The sequence below is a fragment of the Mus pahari genome, chromosome 1 (assembly GCF_900095145.1).
Source record: "Mus pahari chromosome 1, PAHARI_EIJ_v1.1, whole genome shotgun sequence".
Taxonomy (NCBI): Eukaryota; Metazoa; Chordata; class Mammalia; order Rodentia; family Muridae; genus Mus; species Mus pahari.
The window spans coordinates 90,487,306-90,509,029 of NC_034590.1; the positions used below are offsets into that span (position 1 = coordinate 90,487,306).

At 48.8% G+C, this 21,724-nt stretch overlaps 1 protein-coding gene across 3 annotated transcripts in view; it reads left to right on the forward strand.

Moving 5' to 3' along the window:
* The window catches only part of Eef2k (eukaryotic elongation factor 2 kinase), a 65,264-nt gene that overhangs the window by 31,774 nt on the left and 11,766 nt on the right, over positions 1–21,724 (forward strand). For all 3 annotated transcript variants that reach the window (XM_029543815.1, XM_021195316.2, XM_029543820.1), the window contains 13 exons: positions 2,632–2,732; positions 5,560–5,620; positions 8,891–8,928; positions 9,324–9,495; positions 13,738–13,887; positions 14,564–14,696; positions 14,947–15,074; positions 15,954–16,155; positions 17,250–17,317; positions 18,573–18,650; positions 19,073–19,135; positions 21,032–21,166; positions 21,305–21,493. In XM_029543815.1, coding sequence (XP_029399675.1) covers positions 2,632–2,732; positions 5,560–5,620; positions 8,891–8,928; positions 9,324–9,495; positions 13,738–13,887; positions 14,564–14,696; positions 14,947–15,074; positions 15,954–16,155; positions 17,250–17,317; positions 18,573–18,650; positions 19,073–19,135; positions 21,032–21,166; positions 21,305–21,493 — 1,518 coding nt within the window. The remainder of the gene's footprint in view (positions 1–2,631; positions 2,733–5,559; positions 5,621–8,890; positions 8,929–9,323; positions 9,496–13,737; positions 13,888–14,563; positions 14,697–14,946; positions 15,075–15,953; positions 16,156–17,249; positions 17,318–18,572; positions 18,651–19,072; positions 19,136–21,031; positions 21,167–21,304; positions 21,494–21,724) is intronic.

Below are 21,724 nucleotides of genomic sequence, written 5' to 3' on the forward strand. Positions count from 1 at the left end.
TGTGTGTGTGTGTGTGTGTGTGTGTGTGTGTGTGTGTGTGTGTGTGTGTGTGAAGTCTCAGCTCCTTTCCCTGGCTTATTCTATTTTTAACAGGGTCCCCATGAGGGGTCAATGCTAGGAAGATGGGCAGTGTGCAGCCCTGCTGAGGCCTGGGAAGCTGGACTTCTTCCAAGGATGGCCAGGATACTGAGGGACACCGGGGGTGACAAAGGCAGTCTAAAATTGCTGTCCCCTTCCCTATCTCAGAGCTCCTTCTGATCTGTCTCACCCAGATGATGCCCAGACTTCTACCCATTATCCTCCCCATTAGGGAGGACCCACTGGCCTGGAAGGGAGTTTGGGTCTTGGTGATTCTGGGGAGGTCACCAAGCAAAGACTTGAGTTTCTTAGGAAGAGAACACCATGGACTAAGGGTGTTGCTTCAGAAAGGGCAGGGAAGAGTCCACTTTGGTTTCCGCAAAGCAATACAGTGGACTGAAGAAAGTTAAAATGGGAAGATGCTAGGTCAGTCTGCTTTCCGTAGCTGTAGCAAGACAACAGAGACAGGGTAGCGTATAAAGAATGGCTGCTGGCTGGGTATCTCGGCACACACTTTTAATCCCACCACTTGGGAGGCAGAGGCAGGCAGGTCTTTGTGAGTCTGAGGCCAGGATGGTCTACATAGAGAGTTCCAGGATAGCCAGGGATACACTATGAAACCCTGCCTTAAAAAGGAAGAAGTGGAGGAGGAGACAATTAATTAATTAATTAAAAATTTTCTTGTTAAATAGAAGTGTTTTTAGTTTATAAGATTGAATCTTGGGGAGTCCAAGAGCACTGTCCTGGCATCTTCCATGCGTCTGGCAAGAGCCTTGACCTCCTGAGTCATCATATGGCAGAGAGTATCATGTGACAGGATGCAGTGGCTGTATTAACCCCGATCTCTTCCTTTTGTCATGAAGCCACCGGTGCTCCGTGGGGCTGGGATCAGGCTCTGGCTCCCTGGCTGCCTCTACTCCTAGTCAACTCCCAAGGTTCCCATCTGTAGATACCATCCACAGGAGAGGTCAGGGATTGAGTTTCAAACATGTGAGGTTTGGGGGGGCATGCTCAGACCCTAGCACACACCACAGTGTCATTTATCAGCCTTTCTTCCTCTTCCTTCTCTTCTTCTTCCTCCTCTTTATCCTCCTCACTTTTCTTTCTTTTTTATTTTTTTAAAATATTTATTCATTTATTATATGTGAGTACACTGTAGTTGTCCTCAGCCACACCAGAAGAGGGCATGGAATCTCATTACGGATAGGCTGTGAGCCGCCATGTAGTTGCTGGGAATTGAACTCAGGACCTTTGGAAGAGCAGTCAGTACTCTTAACCGCTGAGCCATCTCGCCAGCCCCCCCCCCTCACTTTTCTTTCTTGTTTTGAGACAGATCTGTGTAGTGTAGCACTGTTCACCCTGGTACTTTCTAAGATGACCTCAAACTCATGGTAGTCCACCTGCCTCAGCTTCTCAAGTGCTGGGACTACAGATGTGCACCAATATGCCTAGCTGTCTTAGCCTTCTAAATGAAGCAGTCCTTGCCGTAGCTCTTAGGTTTGGGTTGGCCAGATCACAGAATGCATCTTGCATTAGCGTGAGATTGAACCTGTGTTCTGCTTCTGTGGGGGGATTCCTGCATGGAGGAGCTGCTGAGTGAAATTGAGGAATAAGGATTCTGTGGTTGTTTTTCCCCTAGTGTAGAGCTCTTTAGCGAGGTGCCTTTTACAGAGTCTGCTTGCATGGTGCTATATCAAGAAATTGGTGCCCTGGCAGGCTCTCACTACAGATGTGTAAACTTGTTCAGCTTAAGAAAGGAGCATTTTCTTGGAGTGTCTCTTGTATGCCAGGCAAGCTCTTTATCACTGACCTATACTCCCAGCCCAATATCATACCACATCTTATTTTTTAATTTTTTAAAGATAGGGTCTCACACTGTAGGTCTGGCTATCCTGGAACTATGATGACCAGGCTAGCTAGCCACAAACTCACGAAACCCACCTGCCCCGCACTCTTATTTTATTTTTAAAAGTAGTTTGTTTTTTTGTTTTTTGTTTCTTCGAGACAGGTTTTCTCTGTGTAGCCCTGGCTGTCCTGGAACTTACTCTGTAGACCAGGCTGGCCTCGAACTCAGAAATTCACCTGCCTCTGCTTCCCAGTTGCTGGGATTAAAGGCGTGCGCCACCACTGCCCAGCTTAAAAGCTCTGTGCGTGTGTGTGTGTGTGTGTGTGTGTGTGTGTGTGCACACGCGCACGCGCACATGTGCATGCACATGGGCTTAGGTAACTGAAGAATCTAGAAGACAGCAGATCCTCTGGACCTGGAGTTATAGGCAGTTGTGAGCTGTGTGGTGTGGATGCTGGGAGCCTTATTTTCGATTTCAACATTTTGGCAGCAGGGGAAGAATTGTGTAATTAACATGTCGGCGACTTCTATCCATAGGCTATGCCTGTGAGAACACACTGGGCCCCTCCGGGACTGTTCTTGATAGGACAGAGGGTGGGAATCCTTTCTTTTGGATGCTGTGGTCCTCCCCAGGGGACATAACTGGGGAAGAGGCAGCTGGCTGCCCTTAGCCTGGGCCTCACGCTTGCTCCCCTTGCCTTCTGCAGGAAACCTGGAAGCATGCGATCGAGAAGGCCAAGCAGATGCCTGACCCCTGGGCTGAATTCCATCTCGAGGACATCGCCACAGAACATGCTACTCGGCACAGGTCAGCAGTTTGTCCCAGGGGCTTTGAGGAGTCCTTTCGGGAGATTTGGGGGGGGGGGATTTGGGGTCCTCTTTTGGTCAAAGAAAAGGAACTAATATAGTACCCAATTTCAGATTCTTACAGCATGTGGGATTGTTAAAATTAGAGAGATCCAACCAGTTAAGTCTGTGTAAACATTCAAAGTTGGAAATAATCTGAAATGTGAAAAACTTTTAATCCTAAATGTTTTAGATGGGGAGGGGAGGCAGCGAAGGTGCTTCTAGGTTCCATTTGAAGTTGATTGAGTGTTGGGCAGCTCCTCAGGGCAGCTCAGGGGTCCAGGTTCCTTCTGACCTGTGACACCATCATCCTAACACTTATCCTTGCAAACACCAGTAGAGACAGACAGACAGACAGACAGACAGACAGACAGACAGACAGACAGTATCCAGCAGGTTTTGACGCCTGATCCTGGTAGTGACATCACTTTTCCTTGGCTAGCACTCTGTCCTCTCCATCATTCCTGCTCCTGTCCTTCAAGGAGATGGCTGCAGAGCCTCCCGTGTGCCTCCTTCCTACTCGGGAAACCCACCTCCTAGTGTGGGGGACAGGGTGGGTCAGCATAGGAGGGACCCCAGCATGTGAGGGATAAGTAGGTTCTCCCTCTTTCTACCTACAACTCTGGGGTAGCAAGCTGCCCAGACCCTGGGGAATCTCCAAGGAAAGAGAGTCCCTACCCAAGCTTGGCTCTGTGTCTTGAACCCCAGCGGGGACCTGAGACCAGGCTGAACTGTTTACTTCCTAAGTAAATGGCTGAGTTTATACTATCCAGACTGCCAGTGAGAGGATGCCAATATGGCTGGCATTCTAGAACATTCTGATCTCCTGATTCTAGGCATGGCTGTCTGGAACATTCTGAAAATGGAAGCTTCCTTCTTTGGCTGTAGCTTTTTAAGATTAAACGTCTCGGTACAAGCTGGCCCTTTGTTTAGGACAGGTTTTCCTGTCTCTGCGAACTGTTTCCAGGATAGGTGAGAGTTAGATTCTGCTTTAAACTTATCTGGGTTTGAATCCTGACACTCAGGCAGGGAACCTCAACTGTGATCCAGTTTCTATAAAACAGGCACAAAAATTGTCACCATCTCAGGGTCTCTGCAGAGATTTAATGAAAAAATCTATTTAAGAACCCAGCATGTAATGAACACTCCATAAACTTTAGGCACAATAGGCATTTAGTCATTCACTCATTCATTCATCCATTCACTTACTGTGTTACTGGGGATCGAACGTAAGGCTTCCTTATATACCAGACAAGTGTTCTCTCTACCTGTGGGCTACATTCCCAGCCTTCATCTCATATTTATTTTGAGACAGGTTCCTCCTAAGTTGCCCAGGCTGACTTTGAACTTACTATAGAGCCCAGACAGACCTCAAACATGGCTATTCTTTTGCCTCCCCTTTGAAAGTAACTGGGGCTGCAGGTCTGTTTCAGCAGCCCTGGCTGACTCTTGCTTTTAAGATGTTAGTGGTTGTGAGCAGTGAGCAGGACCCTCTCAAGGTTGCACACTGACCCGCTTCGCCCGCCTCGGGGTGCGTCTCAGTGTGGCGGTGAGGGTGCAGTGCATCTCTGGCCTCCACCTGGAGGTCCTGTGTAGAAGACAGTGCTTGTCTCTCTCTGGCTGCAAGTGGAATGACAGCCCAGCAGAGCCCTCTCCTTAGCCTGGGGTAACCTGCCAGGCTTCTGTTCCTCCCTGCACAGGTTCCAGCTCTGAAAACCTGTTCTCCCAGGTCTGGGTGTTCTGGGCCAGGAAGCTGCTGGTTAGAGATAAGGGCTGGATCCTGCTGAGGTGACTCATTGAGATAAGGAGCCCTCCCGGGTGAACCTGTTCAAGGCCCACCCAGCTTGGGGATGCCAGAGGTGCTCTGGGAACAAGGATTCCTGGGAGTGGGAAGGTGGGAATGTTCTGGAACCACCTCTCCTTCCTACCTCTCTTCCTCCTTTGTTCCATCCCCACCGTCTTTCCATTTCTCTCCCATCCCCCTCTCTTATGCCACCTGCCTTCCTCTCTCTTTTCCTCTCCGTCTCTCCACCTGTCTCAAACACCCTCAATCTCTTAATAAGTCCCTTCCTCTCCCAATCTCTCTCCCATCTCCAGCTCTATAACATCCCGGGTTTCCCCCACACTCTTTCACAGTCTCTTATCTTGCCTCAGGCAAGAGCTTCCTCATCCTGTCCCCTGTCCCCTGTCCCCTCCCTACACTGCAGCAGTCCATACCTCCTGAGAGATAGAGCTACCTGTGTGGGCTGTGCCTGGCTTAGCTGCCTAGTGTAGTTGAGACACTGCTGCCTACCGACCTCTCTGGGACCTGCAGTTTGTGACTGTTAGGTCTCAGACAGTCCCTATATCCAGAGCTGCTCTTCAGTCCTGCTCGAGCTCATTTCTAGATATATGGACTGGCTCTTGGACTGCTTGCGACCTAACAGTTATATGGACACATCTCTAGTCATCCATCCAGCATGTGTTTATTAAGCATCTATACACAAGGCCCTGTGGTGAACAAGACAGACATGGGCCTGTTTTGTGGAGTTACACCCTGATGAAAGAGCAGAGAAGCCAGACAGGAGCCCAGCAGGGAGTGTGGTCTTGGTAAAAGGGCAACATCATGCAGAAGGAGTAAATGTGTCTGAGGAAAGGCAAGGCCCCTTGGAGGAGGGAGGGGAGTACCCACAGCTCACTCCCGGGTCATCAAACCCAGGTGCAGAGCAGGCTGGGTCCTGAGGCCCATAGAAAGAGTGAGTGAGAGAGGGGCAGGGCCAGATGCTCTAGGTGAGCTCTGATCTCTGTAGGTACAATGCTGTCACCGGGGAATGGCTGAAAGACGAGGTTCTGATCAAGATGGCGTCTCAGGTAAGCAGAGGCCCGAGCTGTGAGGGGGCAGGGCCCCATAGGGACTTTCCCAGGCTGTTTAGCTCCCTCCTTCCACTCCTGCTCGATTTAATTTTGTTTTTTTACATTTCTTTATTTTTATTTACTCATTTATTGTGTATGTGTGTGAGAGAGAGAGAGAGAGAGAGACAGACAGACAGACAGACAGACAGACAGAGACAGACAGACGGAAAGACAGAGACAGGGACAGTGGCAGGGACAGGTCTGACTTTGCAGGTCAGGCTGGCTAATATCACACTCTCGATGTAGAGTAGGCTGGCCTCAAATTCACAATCCTCCTGCCTCCACCTCTTGCTTGCATGCTATGAACCCACTTCAGTTTTTTTTATCTTTGGGATTTTTCTGTGTTATTGTTTACATATTATGTTTTTAATTGTATTTTTATTTATTTTGTGTGTGCATGTATGTGTGTGTGTGTGTTTATATTTGTACCACAGAATGTTCGTGGATGTCAGAGGACAACTTGTTTCTCTCTTTTCTCTGTGTGGGTGTCAGGGATCAAATTCACGTTGTTACATTAGGCAGCAAGCACGTATACTTGCTGAGCCATCCACTGGCTCTATATTGTGTTCATCATCATCATCATCATCATCATCATCATCATATTAATTTGTGTATGAATACATGCGTGCTGCAATGTACAGTAGAGGTCAGAGGACAACTTGTGACATTGGTTCTCTTTTCTTTCTTTCTTTCTTTCTTTCTTTCTTTCTTTCTTTCTTTCTTTCTTTCTTTCTTTCTTTCTTTCTGTGTGTGTTTTGAAACAGGGTGGTTTTTCTATGTAGCTGTGGATGTCTTGGAACTCAATCTATAGACCAGGCTGGTCTTGAACTGAGAGACATCCGCCTGCTTCTGCCTCCCACGTGCTGGGATTAAAGGCGTGCGCTGCCATATCTGACCTTTTTCTTTTCTTGGTTCTCTTTTCATCATTTGGCTCCGGTCATGCTCAGCTGCAAGCAAGTTTACCACGGAGCCATCTCACCAGCCCACATTTTGTGTCTTTACATACTACTTCATTAACATGTATGTCACATATCCTACAAACTGCCCACTTAATTTACATAGTTGAGGCTTGGGATGCAGGTCATCCCTAGTACTGCAGGGGGAGAGAGAAGAGAAGAGAAGAAAAGGACAAGAGGAGGAGGAGGAGGAGGAGGAGGAGGAGGAGGAGGGAAGAAGGGAAGGGGGAGGGAGGGAGGGAAGGAGGAAGGGGGAAGGAAAGTATGTAACTTAGTGGCTTTTAGCTGCTCAGCAGTCACCACTCAATTCCAGAACCTTTCCCCCTGTTTTAAATTTAGTACACTGGACGCTCACACGTAACCCACAGACCAAGCCAGCCCAAATCCCTGCATGGACCGGGGGTTGCCCAGGAGGCTCTAGGCCTAGCTGAGGACATGTTAGACATTTTTACCCTTCCTGTCCACTCCATTCCTTCACCATTCAACTCCAGGAACCCCTGGCCCACTTTTTATATGGTAAATCGCTGTTTTAGGCATTTCATGTACAAAGAAGTCACGACGGCTTCTCAGTCCATCATTGCTGTTGGACTGACTTACATGGCATTACCCGGTTTGGGGGTTTTGCTTGTTTGGTTGGTTTTTGTTTTTGTTTTTGTTTTTTAGCTACTAAATACATTCAGTGGCCCTGCAAAGAAAAAGAAAACAGTACTGGAAAAAAGAGCTTGTCCTCAGAGTGAGGGGACCTCTTACAATGTAAAGCACACATGCAGGCTAGAGCTGTTCTTTGCATCGCTGTGTAAGTCCTTGGTATGTGAGGCTCTGGGTCCCATCCATCCCCACACCAGGAAGTAGACAAAGCCTGTAATTTGATGAGTGTGGCAAGAGTATGCTGGCTCAGAGCGCAGTCAGTGTCCCCACAGGCTTTTCAGTCACGGCTCATCCAAGGTTCAACACTATCCCAAACCCTCTCGCCCTGGCTGGTCTCTATCCTGAGACTTCCTCCATCTGTCACTGCATCTTTTGAGAATGGCTTCTTTTACTTGACATTTTCCATTTCTTTTTTTGCTGTGTAATACTTCTTTGAAAGAATAAACCTAGTTGGTTTGTGTGGCAGATTCCTGATGGATTTAGGTTGCCTGCCTCTCTCCTCTCTTTCCTCTGTTTTTCTTCCTGAGAGAGAGAATATGAATGATGTGTGTGTGTGTATGTGTGCACACACATGTACAGGCCAATGTGTACGGTGCCCTCAGAAGCCAGAACAGGACCCTAAAGTGATGTTACAAGTGGTGGTGAGCTGCTGACACAGACGCTGGGGACTGAACTTCTGCAAGACAGAAGGTGTTTTAAACTACCCAGCCATTTTTCTAGCCTCCCTCCCCCTCTTTCTGCTTTGAGGATCATTCAACTTTTCATACATGTGACACAATTGCCCACACAATTATCTTTTTTGTTGTTTGTTTTGTTTTTTGTTTTTATTGTTGTTGTTGGGTTTTTGGTTTATTTGTATGGGTTTTTTTGTTTGTTTCTTTGTTTTAAGATTTATTTATTTATTATATGTAAGTACACTGTAGCTGTCTTCAGACACTCCAGAAGATTACAGATGGTTGTGAGCCACCATGTGGTTGCTGGGATTTGAACTCGGGACCTCCGGAAGAGCAGTCAGTGCTCTTAACTGCTGAGCCATCTCTCCAGCCCCTGTGTTTTTGTTTTTGTGTTTTGAGACAGGGTCTCTATCTAGTCCTGGCTATCCTGGAACTAGTTGTGTAAACCAGGCTCCTCCTCTCTCTGCCTCCCGAGTGCCAGGATTAAAGACGGCATCACAACACCTGGTTTACATAGTCATTTTAAAGGTTCATTTTGGCTTGTGGTTTCAGAACTTCAGTTCGTAGTCTATTGACCCTGTCGCTTTGGGCCTGTGTGAGCGCAATGCGATCTGGCTGGAGCACGTGGCAGAGGAGGCCTGCTTACCTGATGGTGGCCAGGAAACAGAGAGGGAAAAGCAAAGGCCATGAAGACACCCTTTGTAGTGCTCTGCCCCTCCCTGGCGTCTGGGCCCCACACCATCCGTTCTTCCGTTGGGTTGGGATGAGTTATTGGGTGTCTCCATCCCAGCAGCCTCCAGGCTGAAAGGCCTTTCTTTCTGGCTTTGGTACTGAGGCCCAGGCGGAACAGCCTAGGGTTATTGGGATTGAAGTAAATAAAGTACAGGTCACCCACTGGGCAGTCTGTGACGAGGGGTGTGGGCACTGATGACTCTGTTCTGTCTTTTCAGCCCTTTGGCCGTGGAGCAATGAGGGAGTGCTTCAGGACGTAAGTGACTTGGCCTGGGGCTTCTGCCAAGACTCCTGAAAGCTAGGACTTGGGGGTTATTTCCCAATCGAAAGCTGGGGATGTGTAGCCTAAGTCTCCTAGTGTCTGTTGGACCCCACACTGGCCCAGCTGCAGGGATCTGGAAGGACAGGGAATATCATTCACCTGCTTGGATATTTGCAGGCACAGGGAGTCGGGCGGGAGGCCAGACACCGGTCCTTCCCCTCTGGCTCTGGGTGGAGGAGGGGGGGGGGCTGCCTTCCTTATCTCCTGCGCTCTCTTCCTTCCTCCACCCAGCTGTGTCACACGGGGTCTGGTTGTGCTGAGATCCCACAGTTGCGTCCTCAGTGAGCCCCTGGGGTCTAGACAGGCTCCCCCCTTGTCTTTCTCTCCAGGAAGAAACTCTCCAACTTCTTGCATGCCCAGCAATGGAAGGGAGCCTCCAACTACGTGGCCAAACGCTACATCGAGCCAGTGGGTAGGAGTGTGTACTTTGAGGATGTGCAGCTCCAGATGGAGGCGAAGCTCTGGGGGGAGGAGTACAATCGGCACAAGCCCCCCAAGCAGGTGCGTGAGCCCCACCTGCCTCCCTCCCACCAGTGGCTGGCCAGCCATGAGGGTGAAACACAGGGTTCTGTCGTTGCCTCTGCAGTGCAGGGGGGGGGGGGGAGGTTAAAATCTTAGCTTTGCATATGCTAAGCAAGGGCTGGACCATGGAGTCACATCTCAAACCCCTGATGTTTGTTCTGGCATTGAACTTACGATCCTCCTCCCTCAGGCTCTGGAATTTGGGGATTAAAAGCACACACCACTGTCTTAGGGCTTTACTGCTGTGAACAGACACCATGACCAAGGCAACTCTTATAAAGGACAACATTTAATTGGGGCTGGCTCCCTTATCATTAAGGGAGCATGGCAGCATCCAGACAGGCATGGTGCATGAGGAGCTGAGAATTCTCCATCTTCATCTGAAGGCTGCTAGCAGAATACTGGCTTCCAGGCAGCTAGAATGAGGGTCTTCAACCTCACACCCACACTGACACACCTACTCCAACAGGGCCACCCCTTCTAATAGCGCCACTCCCTGGGCCACGCATACACAAACCATCACAACCACCATGCCTAGTCCTTTGCCCTTCGTACCAGTTGTCAGGCATGGTAAGCCCTGTACTTCATATGCAGTGGATCACTATTCCTAAAAACAGAGCAGTGTGGTTGGAGCATCTTTATCTCTGTAAACCGATCGATCTGTTCCTTATGATCTCTATAAGATAAGGTGATTTTTAAAAATCTCTTTATGGTGTGGCTGGTACACGCATGCCACAGCACATGTATGGAGGTCAGAGGACAACCCTCTGGGGTTCATGTTCTCCTTTTGCCATGTGGGCTCAGGGACTGAACTTGAGTCATTAGCTTGGTGGCAAGCTCCTTTACCTGCTGAGCCATTCATTGTCCCTTTCATGAGTTTTGTTTGGAACTGGATCCAGCTCTCAGCGTGGCTGGTACCAACCATGCTGAGATTACTAGGAATCTTGGTCCGGGTATCTGGGTTGGCATCACTCTTTCAAGTGCCCTATTGGTCCCAACAGCACAGGCTCCTTTCTTACCAGCCTTGTTGGGGTGACAATACCTTGTTTCCAAGAAGTTCCAGTGGAAGCATCAGAGCTAAGCTTCATTGGCTCTGATTATCAGGCACATATGTCTGAACCAATCAGGGTATTCAGGGGGAGGGGGTATGCAGATGAGGCAGCCTGAGACCTGTGCTCACCCAGGCTATATGGACTGGGAACAGGGGCCATGATGGCTTCTAAGCAGTAGCAGTGGATGTGGCGATTGGTGTAGGCTTCCTGAGGAACTTGGCTCAGTGAGGTTAACCAACCTGACCACCCAAGCAGGGATGGAGCCTGTGCTCCAATCCAGGCCTTCCTATCCTTTGCCAGATTGCTGCCTTCTCTTGCCCTGTATGCTAACCAAAACTACTTCTTGTCTGTGGACATAAGAAAGCATGGCTTTCTGCCTCTGTCCTTCATCCGTAGTTTGAGTAGCTATTGGACACAGACCCTGGGTGCCTCAGGAAAGCAGCTCTTTCATATATAAAGTGAATAAGTAATGACAAATAATAATAATAATAATAATAATAATAATAATAATAATAATAATAATACCACAGTCTGCTGGGTGTAGTGGCACATGCACTGGGGAGGTAGAGGCAGGAGGATTTCTGTGAGTTCAAGGCCAATATGGTCTACAGAGCAAGTTCTAGACCAAGCCAGTGCTACATTGTGAGACCCTGCTTCAAAAAAAAAAAAAAAACAAAAAAACAAACAAGCCAACAATGATAACAAAAGAAGCCACAGTCCCCACTCTCAGGCTATGACTTCAGGAGTCTGCTCTGCTCAGCTCAGCTCTGGCCTCCTTTCTCTTCCTTCCTTGCTTATTTCCTGCCCCAGGACCTTTGTCCTGGTTGTTCCTTCAAGCCTGTATCAGTTCCCTAATCTTTATATGGTAAGCTTCTTCTCACAGGCCAGGGCAAAGCTTACACCTCACCTGTCACCCCCACAGTAAGGCCTTCAGCCCATTGTAAGATCTTCCTTCCAACCACTCACCTTTGTCATGTTATTCTGTTTTGGTCTATTTTTCCTTTCTTTGAAGCATTTTGATCTAAAAGGGACCTATTCACTTAGTTAATATTTTAGTATACCCCCACCTCCATGTCCCTAGGATTTCGTGTCTTGTTTGTTTCTGTCCCCCAGTGCCTGGGTATCGAGTGAGGAATAGCAAAGCTGAATTAGATGAGTGTGGTTACCTGTCTGGGTGTCGTTTGCCCACTCAACTGTGCTCTGCCACTTACCAAGCCAACCCTCTAGCTAGCCCTGCCCCACCATCCTTGTAGGGAGGGAGCCATACTGGACATAGGACCCCTCCTGGAGCTCTTTGCCCTTCCCTCAGATTGGTTCTCAGAACCGCAGCTGTCTTTGCTAAAGGTCTCAGCTGTCACCTCAGGGTTTAGGTTGCTTCTGCAGCTGTTGTCTGTCTGTCTGCTGACCCTCCTCCCTAGAGGGCTGTTACTTTTGAAGCCTAAACCTGGTTCTTTCTGTGTTATGGGTGGTATTGAGAGCCATAGGAGCCATGCAGATTCCCCAGTCATTAGAAGCCACAGGTCAGGGCTGGAGAGGCAGTGCAGGGGTTACTCGAGTACTGGCTGCTCTTCCAAAGGGCCTAGGTGTTCAACTTCCAGCATCCACATGACAGCTCACAACTATCTGTAACTCCAGTTCCAGGGATCCCATGCCCTCACACAGACTCATATGTAGGCCAAACACCAAGGCACATAAAATAAAAATAAATAAATTAGAAACCACAGGTCTTTTACTCCACTTTACAACCCATATATAATATATACATTAGCAACTGTGTATGACATTCAACATATAAAAATTCAGCCAGGCATACTGGTACATATTAATCCAGCAGCTGGGAGTCGGAGGCAGAGGCAGACAGATCTCTATGAGTTCGAAGCCAGCCTTGTCTCCATAGTGAGTTACAAAGCAGCCAGAGCTACATAGTGAGACCCTATCTTGAAATCCCCCCACCAAAATAAATCAATTAAAAAAATAAAAATTCAAAAATGTTGGCATTTCTTGTAATTCCCCATTGCAGGGGGTGGGGGGAAAGACTTTTCTTGTTGGGACCAAATGTATTACAAGGACCAGCATAAGAAGGCTTACTTTTTGTTCCAAGTTGGTACAAGAGGTCTATCATCAGTAAAAAGAGGTCAGTGGTCAAACAGACAGGACGTAGGGCTGGGCTGTAAAGTCCCAAGGGCTGCCCAGTGACCCACTTCCCTTGGTGACCTTCACTTCCGAAAGGCACCATAGCACCACAATGTGGGACACTGTGTGTAACAGCTTACACTAACAGTAGCGTGAACAATGACCTCTTTGTACACCAGTAAATTTAATCTTTGTGACAAGTCTGATTTCCCTGTATCTGCACACAGAAAACTAAAACACAGCCAGGTGGTGATGGTGGCACATGACTTAGTCCCAGCACTCAGGAGGCAGAGGCAGGCAGATCTCTAAGTTTGAGGCCAGCCTGGTCTACAGAGTGAGTTCCAGGACAGTCACAGCTACACAGGGAAACCCTGTTTTGAAAACTGGAGGAGGAGGAGGGTAAGGAGAAGAGGAAGAAAAGGAGGAGGAAGAGGAGGAGGACAATGACAACACAATGACACAAAATTACTTGCCTAAATTTGCCATATTAGTGCCAGGCTCAGTCTGAGTTGCTAGCAAATCGATCCATAAGTTTGCCCAGACATAAAATGGCTTCTTTCTAATTTGTGTGAAAGTCGCTGTGAGTATGCTGTTACCTTGTGTCCTTGAAGTCATCCAGAGATCTGGTACCTCTGTCACCTCCTAGGCCTGAACTGACTACGGTTCCAGTTATGGCTCCCAAGCAGTCTCCTTGCAGGGCCGGATGCACTTATGGTGTTCATTATTTCTGGCGTTCATTTCCCATTGGCTAGGTGTGGTCCCATTGGCTAGGTGTGATCCCATTGGCTAGGTGTGGTCACGTGGTCACACTTAGCTGCAAGAGAAGCTACTCAGTGATTCCCTTTGTGTTTCTGACTGTGCATCCCGCTAAAATCTGGAGATGGTGATCTTCATACTTAAAGGTAAGGGGAAGAGTAGGTTCTGGGTACAGTTAGCAGAGAGCCAGTGAGTGGTGAGACCAGGATCTGTGCCCGGGTGAGCAGTGTGCTCCCAGCCTAGCCCTTCCACGTGACCCTGCTCCCTGTTCTTCTACCAGGTGGATATCATGCAGATGTGCATCATTGAGCTAGAGGACCGACCAGGCCAGCCCCTCTTCCACCTGGAGCACTACATTGAGGGCAAGTACATCAAATACAATTCCAACTCGGGCTTTGTCCGTGATGACAACATCCGACTAACACCACAGGTGAGGCTCTGGGCTTGCTCTACCCACACTCCTACCTCCAGCCTCTTGGGAAGAGAGGGAGAGCCCTGTGGGTGGAGCCTTACCTCCTCAAAGGCTCCTCACGTCCACTAGAACATATGTGATCCCAGGACTGTAACATGCTAAACATGGTATCTGTCCTACCACAGAATAGTTTGCCCAGCTCCTAAACAAGACTCCCCTGCCCTTTTTTTCCATTTCCATATGTATGTCTGCAGTATGCATGTGTGCATTTATGTCTGCGTGTGTGTGTGTGTGTGTGTGTGTGTGTGTGTGTGTGTGTGTGTGTGTGTGCCTACATGATTCTGAGAATCATCCTTTCATCCTTAATCATTCTTCTACCTTATTCTTTGAGGCAGGTCCTCTTAATCAAACCCAGAGCTCCCTGATACGGCTAGTCTTTTTAACCAGCTCGTTCTGATGATTCCATCCCCACCTTCTAAGGCTGATTCCCTGGGGTATTTGCTGAGTTGGTTGGACAAACCCAGACATCTTTCTTATGTCTTTTACTCTATAAAACCCTTCTTGCAGAGAGCACCCTCAACAGGGCTGACCTCAGTATTATATATCATAGCCTCAGGGACAGCAGCTGGTCTGCCTCTCCCCAGGCCCCAGTCTGCTCTGGTTACAACTGTCTTCCCTTCCTGCCCTGACACAGGCCTTCAGCCATTTCACATTTGAGCGTTCTGGTCATCAGCTGATTGTAGTGGACATCCAGGGTGTGGGTGACCTTTATACCGACCCACAGATCCACACGGAGAAAGGCACTGACTTTGGAGATGGTAACCTTGGTAAGTGACGAGAGCCAGCCACATCCTCGGGAGCCATGTCCCCTAAATGCTGTTAGCTCTTTCTATACCCAAGGGAACATACTGAGATATACGGGGCCGTCTGTAAGAAACATGGGTGGGAGCTTGGCTTGCCTGATCCATGACCCCTTCTGTTCAACATTTGTCCCTCCTGTCCTGGCATTTCTAGTGGCCCCACTGTCCTTTGTCACTGGGCAAAAGTAAGACACCATCATCCCTGTTCTGCCTGCAGGTGTCCGGGGAATGGCTCTCTTCTTCTACTCTCATGCCTGCAACCGTATTTGCCAGAGCATGGGCCTTACGCCCTTTGACCTCTCCCCACGGGAGCAGGACGCGGTGAATCAGAGCACCAGGCTATTGGTGAGTACTCGGTAGCAGTTTGCTCGACTGGCCGGTCCTGCCACCAAGAAGGCAGACCCTGTGTCCTGTGGGATGGCATTAGCTTGGTGTTGGCCTATTTATGACCAGAGGAAAACAGGCAGAAACAGAAGTGACAGGGAACATGCATGTGTGTGTGTGTGTGTGTGTGTGTGTGTGTGTGTGTGTGTGTACTTGAATACACTCTCACCACACATGTGTGTACATGTATGTGTACACACACATCTACACGTGTGTGTGTGTGTGTGTGTGTGTGTGTGTGTGTACATTAACAGATGAGTGACTAGACCCTCTGGGCCTGCCCAGTGTGTACTGTGGACCACTTAGCTTACTCTTCTTTTTTTTTTTTTTTTTTATAAGATTTATTTATCTTATGTGTGAGTACACTATTGCTCTCTTCAGACACACCAGAAGAGGGCATCAGATCCCATTCCAGGTGGTTGTGAGCCACCATGTGGTTGCTGGGAATTGAACTCAGGACCTCTGGATGAGCAGTCAGTGCTCATACATAACCTCTGAGCCATCTCTCCAATCCTAGCTTACTCTTCTTACAAGAACCAATTTAGGAGACTACTAGCAAAACCAGTTTTGGCCTCTGTGTCCATTGGGGTATACTTCTAGCTCAAGCCTGTGGCACACAGCTGTGCTTTAGGAAACACAGGCTAGTAGCCTCTTTGAGCTGTGTCCACTTGCCCCTTCTTGGATACCATAGGATTACTCCTAAGCTGATTTTTTTTTGTTTGTTTATTTTGTAAGATTCCCTATTAGGCATGTATAAAAGCCATGGCTTCAGGGTTCCAAGGAGCCCTCCATTCCCTATAGCATGTTTGCATGACATGAATCCCCCATTAATGTCCCCAGCAATCAGCCAAGACCATCTTGAGGGGGACAGAGGAGAAGTGTGGGAGTCCCCGCATAAGGACACTCTCTAGCAGCCGGCCCCCCTTGCTCCTTCGCCTGTCAGAGAACTCTGGGGATGAGAACATGAGTGATGTGACCTTTGACTCTCTGCCTTCCTCCCCGTCTTCGGCTACGCCACACAGCCAGAAATTGGACCACCTCCGTAAGTCATGGTTTGGTTCCTTGGATATTGTGATCATAGCAGGCAGGCACAAAGTAGAACATGGTAAGAAATGAAACAGTTGAGCCCAGGTGGCTTAAAAAATAATAAAGTGCCAACAAGTAAAGACTACTGGCCCATCATGGTTGGCTCTGCAGATCATTCTGCATTAGGAAATCTGTTAATATTATACCTATGAGCTGAGAGAGCAGAGCTGAAGCTGGCAAGATGGCCCACTGGAGAGAGGTGCTCACCATAAAATACTTTAACCATTTTTTAAAGAACTATTTAGAAATGTAAAAGTCATTTCTATGAACGTGTGTGCATGGATGGGTGTGTACTGGGGATTGAACCCAGGCCTCATTCTTGTTTTGCCTTATTCTGTACCATTGAGCTCTCCCCAGCCTACAGACTTAATAAAAATGGTCAACCTGATGAGTTTGGTGGCCACGCGTTTATCCCAGCACTTGGGAGACTGAGGCAGGTGGATCTCTATGAGTTCAAGACCAGCTTGGTCTATATAGTGAGTTCCATAATAACCAGAGCTACATAGTAAGATCCTGACTCAAAAACCAAACAGTAACAACAACAGCAACAACAACAATAACAATAGGTCAGCCAGACATATAGGCTGCTGCTTGCTTAGAACATGAGACAGAATTGTGACAACCAAGAGAAAGTTGGCTTGACAGCCATGTGGTACCCACACGTTGGGCCCTACAGAGACAGGTGGCTTCTCCTCCACTGTATCTGCACTTTCTTCAGAACTGATGTGCTGGTCAGCACATTATATGTAAAGCTATGCACACAGAGGCACAGATCCAGTGACTGTCAAGTGGCAGACTTAGAAAGGATTGAGAAAGAACTGTAGTTCTTCAGTGGTGCCACGATCCTTTTCCCATGTTGTGCTTCTCTTTGAAAATCAAAAGTTAAATGCTGGGTATAGTGTGCACACTTGTAAACCCAGCACTTGGTCAGTTGAGACAGGAGGATAACCAGGAGTTGGGCTACATATTGAGCTTTGGGGCAGGTGCTGAAGGCAGGTCATATGCAGCTCTTAGGCATGTCCTACAACACCTTTGCTTGTCCCTGCTCAGATTGGCCAGTGTTTGGTGACCTCGATAACATGGGCCCTAGAGACCATGACCGCATGGACAATCACCGGGTGAGTGGGGAGGAGGGAGGCTGCTGGCTGCCATCCATTCAGAATCATCACCTTGACCAGATGGTATTTTAAAGAGCTTTGATTTCTTTCTTTTTCTTTTTCTTTTTTCTTTCTTTTTCTTTTTCTTTTTTTGAAAGAGATCTATTTATTTTATGTATATAAAAGTACACTGTAGCTGTCTTCAGATACCAGAAAAAGGTATCAGATCCTGTTACAGATGGTTGTGAGTCACCTTGTGGGTGCTGGGAATTGAACTCAGGACCTCTGGACGAGCAGTCAGTGCTCTTAACTGCTGAGCCATCTCTCCAAGAGCCCTTGCTTTCTTACTTAACTCTCAGAATGAATGAGATAGATTTTTCTTATTTCCTCTACAAATAGATTTGAGCTGGGGATGTACTCAGTTGATAGAGTACTGTCCTAGCATGCATGAAGACCTGAGTTCAATCCCCAGTACCACAGAAACTGGGTATATCAGTGTACACCTGTAATCCCAGCACTTATGGAGGCCAGAAGTTCATAAATTCAAGGTCATTCTTGATGACATAGTAAGTTTGAGGCCAGCCTGGGATATATGAGCCCTTGTCTCAAAACAGAAACAGAGACTGTCTAAGTAAATGGGGAAAGACTGATTTTACCCATCGTTTCCTAGGTTCCAGCCCCATGTTATTTGGCTTCTTTAATGCTGTGTGATGAGATAGAACCCAGCGGCAGAAGTTGCTTACTTCATGGTGGCCAGGAAACGGGGGTGGGGCACAGGCAGCAAAGAGGCCAGAAGGATCTGGGGATAAAAGGCATTTGAAGGTGTGCTTCAATGGTCTGCTTCCTTCAACCTGGCCACACATAGTACTAACCCATTCAGCTATGAACTCATTGATGAACCCCATTGATGAGGTTAGCGTTCTCAGGATCCATTCAGCTTCCACCTGGCCGCGGACTTTGGGGGGCACATTTTATACCAAACCATAACAGCCCTTCAGTGAAGATGCTAGAGTGAATCCCCTCAGCCGAGGAAACTGAGGCTCAGGGGAGTCGCGCAATTGCCCAGATCTTGGTTGCTGTGTAGCAGAGCCAGGGGTTGGATCCAGGAATCAGGTTGTTCACCACTACTCTCTGGTCTCCTGACCAGCAGGAGGAAGACTGTGATGAAGGAGGTGATGAAACAAAGGAGAGGAGGCAGATGACTAGGATGTCCCTGTGTCCTTACCACCAGGTGCTCGAATGCCGGTAGAGCCCTAAGACCGTCTTCTCTCTGCAGGACTCTGAGAATAGTGGGGACAGCGGGTACCCAAGTGAGAAGCGAAGTGACCTGGATGATCCTGAGCCCCGAGAACATGTGAGCACCCCAAGACCCTGAGGCCAAAGACCTCTGTTGCCTCACCTGTTATCCATAACGATAAAAACATAACAGGCCAACGAGAGCTGGCCCTGATGACACATAAAATTAAGACGACAAACCAGATTTCAGACAGAGACAAATGCAGGGAAGAAAGTGAAGTGCAGAGACTCGGCCAGAGGAAAAACTAACCACAATTTCCCCAGTGGCTTCATGCCGACTCTGGTACCCTAGGGTCAGTCAGTCTCTTCACACAGAGACAGGAAGACTGTGAACTCAACAGCTCTGTGTATGAAGGTTCCAGCTTCACTGGGGAGCAGAGGACTAGTGTTCCTAGAGGAGGGATCCCGAATGGGGGGCTGGTTCTGCTCCCCAGGAATTGGCTCCCTGACTACAATCTCTCAATCTCTGCTCCCTTGCAGGGCCACTCCAACGGCAACCGAAGGCTTGAATCCGACGAGGACAGCTTGGGCAGCTCTGGACGGGTATGCACACCTAGGAGTAGCACACATAGGGGCAGGCCTGCCTCTGCCGGCTCTTCTCGTGCCCCACTCTCCTCCTGACACACTGCCCGCCCCTTCACCTTGTGCATGCCCATTTTACAAAGGGCAGGTGCAAGGCCATGTCCTGGGCTGGGTACCAAGAGATTCCTGGGAAGGGGGAAAGAAGATGGTCTTGGAAGAAAGTAACAGACAGCTCAGGAGTTAACCTGACAGGAGGGCCTCAGCATTTGCTGCTCTCTCCTTGCCTCCACCCAGTGAAATCTGTGCTGAGTTGTTCATCATGTAGTTTATATGAGAAACCCGGAGTCCTGGGCAACTCTCCCCAGGTTACCCTGCCACTCCAGGATGTGTTCCTTATCTGAAATGCTTGAGCTCAGAAGTGTCTTAGATTTCAGATTAGTTTTCCATGTTTCATGTGTGCACATTTGTGTGTGTGTGTATGTGTGCGCGCATGCATGGGTGTTGTACAGGTTTTTGCATATGAGTGGGTATACATATGGGACCCAAGGTTGATCCTGGAAATCATTCTTTATTACTCTTACGCCGTATTCATCAAGGGAGGGCCTCTCAATCAAACCCGGAGCTCGAGGATCTGGTTAGTCTGATGAGTCATCCTGCTCTGGGGGTCACGCCTCTAGCCTCTCGGGGGACTGTAGTTACAGGCAGGCTGCTGGTCCTACCAGGCTTCTGAGTAGGAGATCACTCCTCAGACTTGTAAGCAAATACTTTAACCACCGAGCCATCTTCCCAACCTCAGATTTTAGATTAAAACAAAACAAAACAGAACCGGGGGTGGGGGGTACTTGCAGTTCCACAGTTAGACAACTTGAGAGGGGCCCACAGTGTGACCATAAGATTCCTTGTGCATGTTTCATACATATTTAAAACATGAAGGCTGAGGGTAATTTTACACTTTTAGTGTGCTTGTCTTTGAACTACTGTGTGCATGACAAGTGTCTCAGGCACATCTAGGAAAGGCCAGCCCCACTGCTCCTGTTATTCTGATTCTCAAACATGGTGTGAACCTCACACTTCTCCATGTTTGCTAAGTTGGGTCTCTCCTGCCCTCAGAGTCCTTCTTCCCCTAACGCTTGATCCTTTTTCCCCTTATAAGCCTGATCACCCCAACATCGGGACTCTGTCCTCTGCTCATGGTCACAAGAAGCCTCCTTGCCCTGGAGTAGGGCCGAGTTGCTGTTGGCGCTCTGGGCTGGGTCCTTCTTCCCTGGTGACTTCAGGACATTTAGCTGCCTGTGTTCTGTGACTGTGACGTGTCTCATTAATGTTGTGCATTTCATCTTGGTTAAATTCAGAGAGAGAAAGAGAGAGAGAGACAGAGAGGGCAGGGGAGAGCAAATAGACTTGTGGGCGTCAGATTTTCCAGGTGTCTCGTGTGGGGAAGAGCTTAGGAGAAGGTTTAGCATCAAACCTCAGCTGCAGTTCCAAGCTGATAAATGAAGGGGGAGGGTTTCTCAGGGCCACTGTAGTCTGTTCTGTTCTGCTGGTCATTGTGTCTTGTTGCTGCCCTCTACCCATGAGCTGGTAGTAATGGCATAATTAGAATTGGAGCCCTGGTGGTGTGGGGGGTGCTTACTTGTAATCCCAGCACTTGGGAAGCTGAGAAAGGAAGCTCCTGAGTGCAAGGCCAGCCAAGGATACATAGTGAGTGCAAGGTCAATCCCAATCACACTGTCAGAAACAAACTGAAGGAGCTGGAGCCACGCTTGTCCAGTAAAGTCTGATGCCATCAGAGCTCCTACCCCTCCTGGCCAGCCAGCCTCCTGATGTCATGGCTGCATACTTCTGTGACCGCACATCCAGTCCCAGCCCATCACTTCTCTGGCCTTTAAACTCCACCCACCTGGTCTCTCCCATCAGGTCTGTGTGGAGACGTGGAACCTGCTCAATCCCTCCCGCCTGCACCTGCCGAGGCCCTCGGCCGTGACCCTAGAAGTGCAGAGGCTAAATGCCCTGGACCTTGGAAGGAAAATCGGGAAGTCTGTTTTGGGGAAGGTATGGGTGATGCCCATTCCTGAGCCCAGGGCTCACTCTTCTCTACTAATCACTTCTTCTCACAGGCTGGCTGGGCTGCTCTTGGGCATGGCTTTGGCCTCTCAGGCAGCCAGACCAACACGGAAGTCTTTGTGACAGGTCCATCTGGCCATGGTGCGGTACCACGAGGGCGGGCGCTTCTGCGAGAAGGATGAGGAGTGGGATCGAGAGTCGGCCATCTTCCATCTGGAGCATGCAGCTGACCTGGGAGAACTGGAGGCCATTGTGGGCCTAGGCCTCATGTACTCTCAGCTGCCTCACCACATCCTGGCCGATGTCTCTCTGAAGGTGAGAGGATATGTGGACCTAACCTAAAGGAGAGGGCTCCACCAGTCCATCACTTACCCCACCAGTCCATCACTTACCCCACCAGTCCATCACTTACCCCACCAGTCCTTCACTTACCCCACCAATCCTTCACTTACCCCCACCAGTCCTTCACTTACCNCACCAGTCCATCACTTACCCCCACCAGTCCTTCACTTACCCCACCAGTCCATCACTTACCCCCACCAGTCC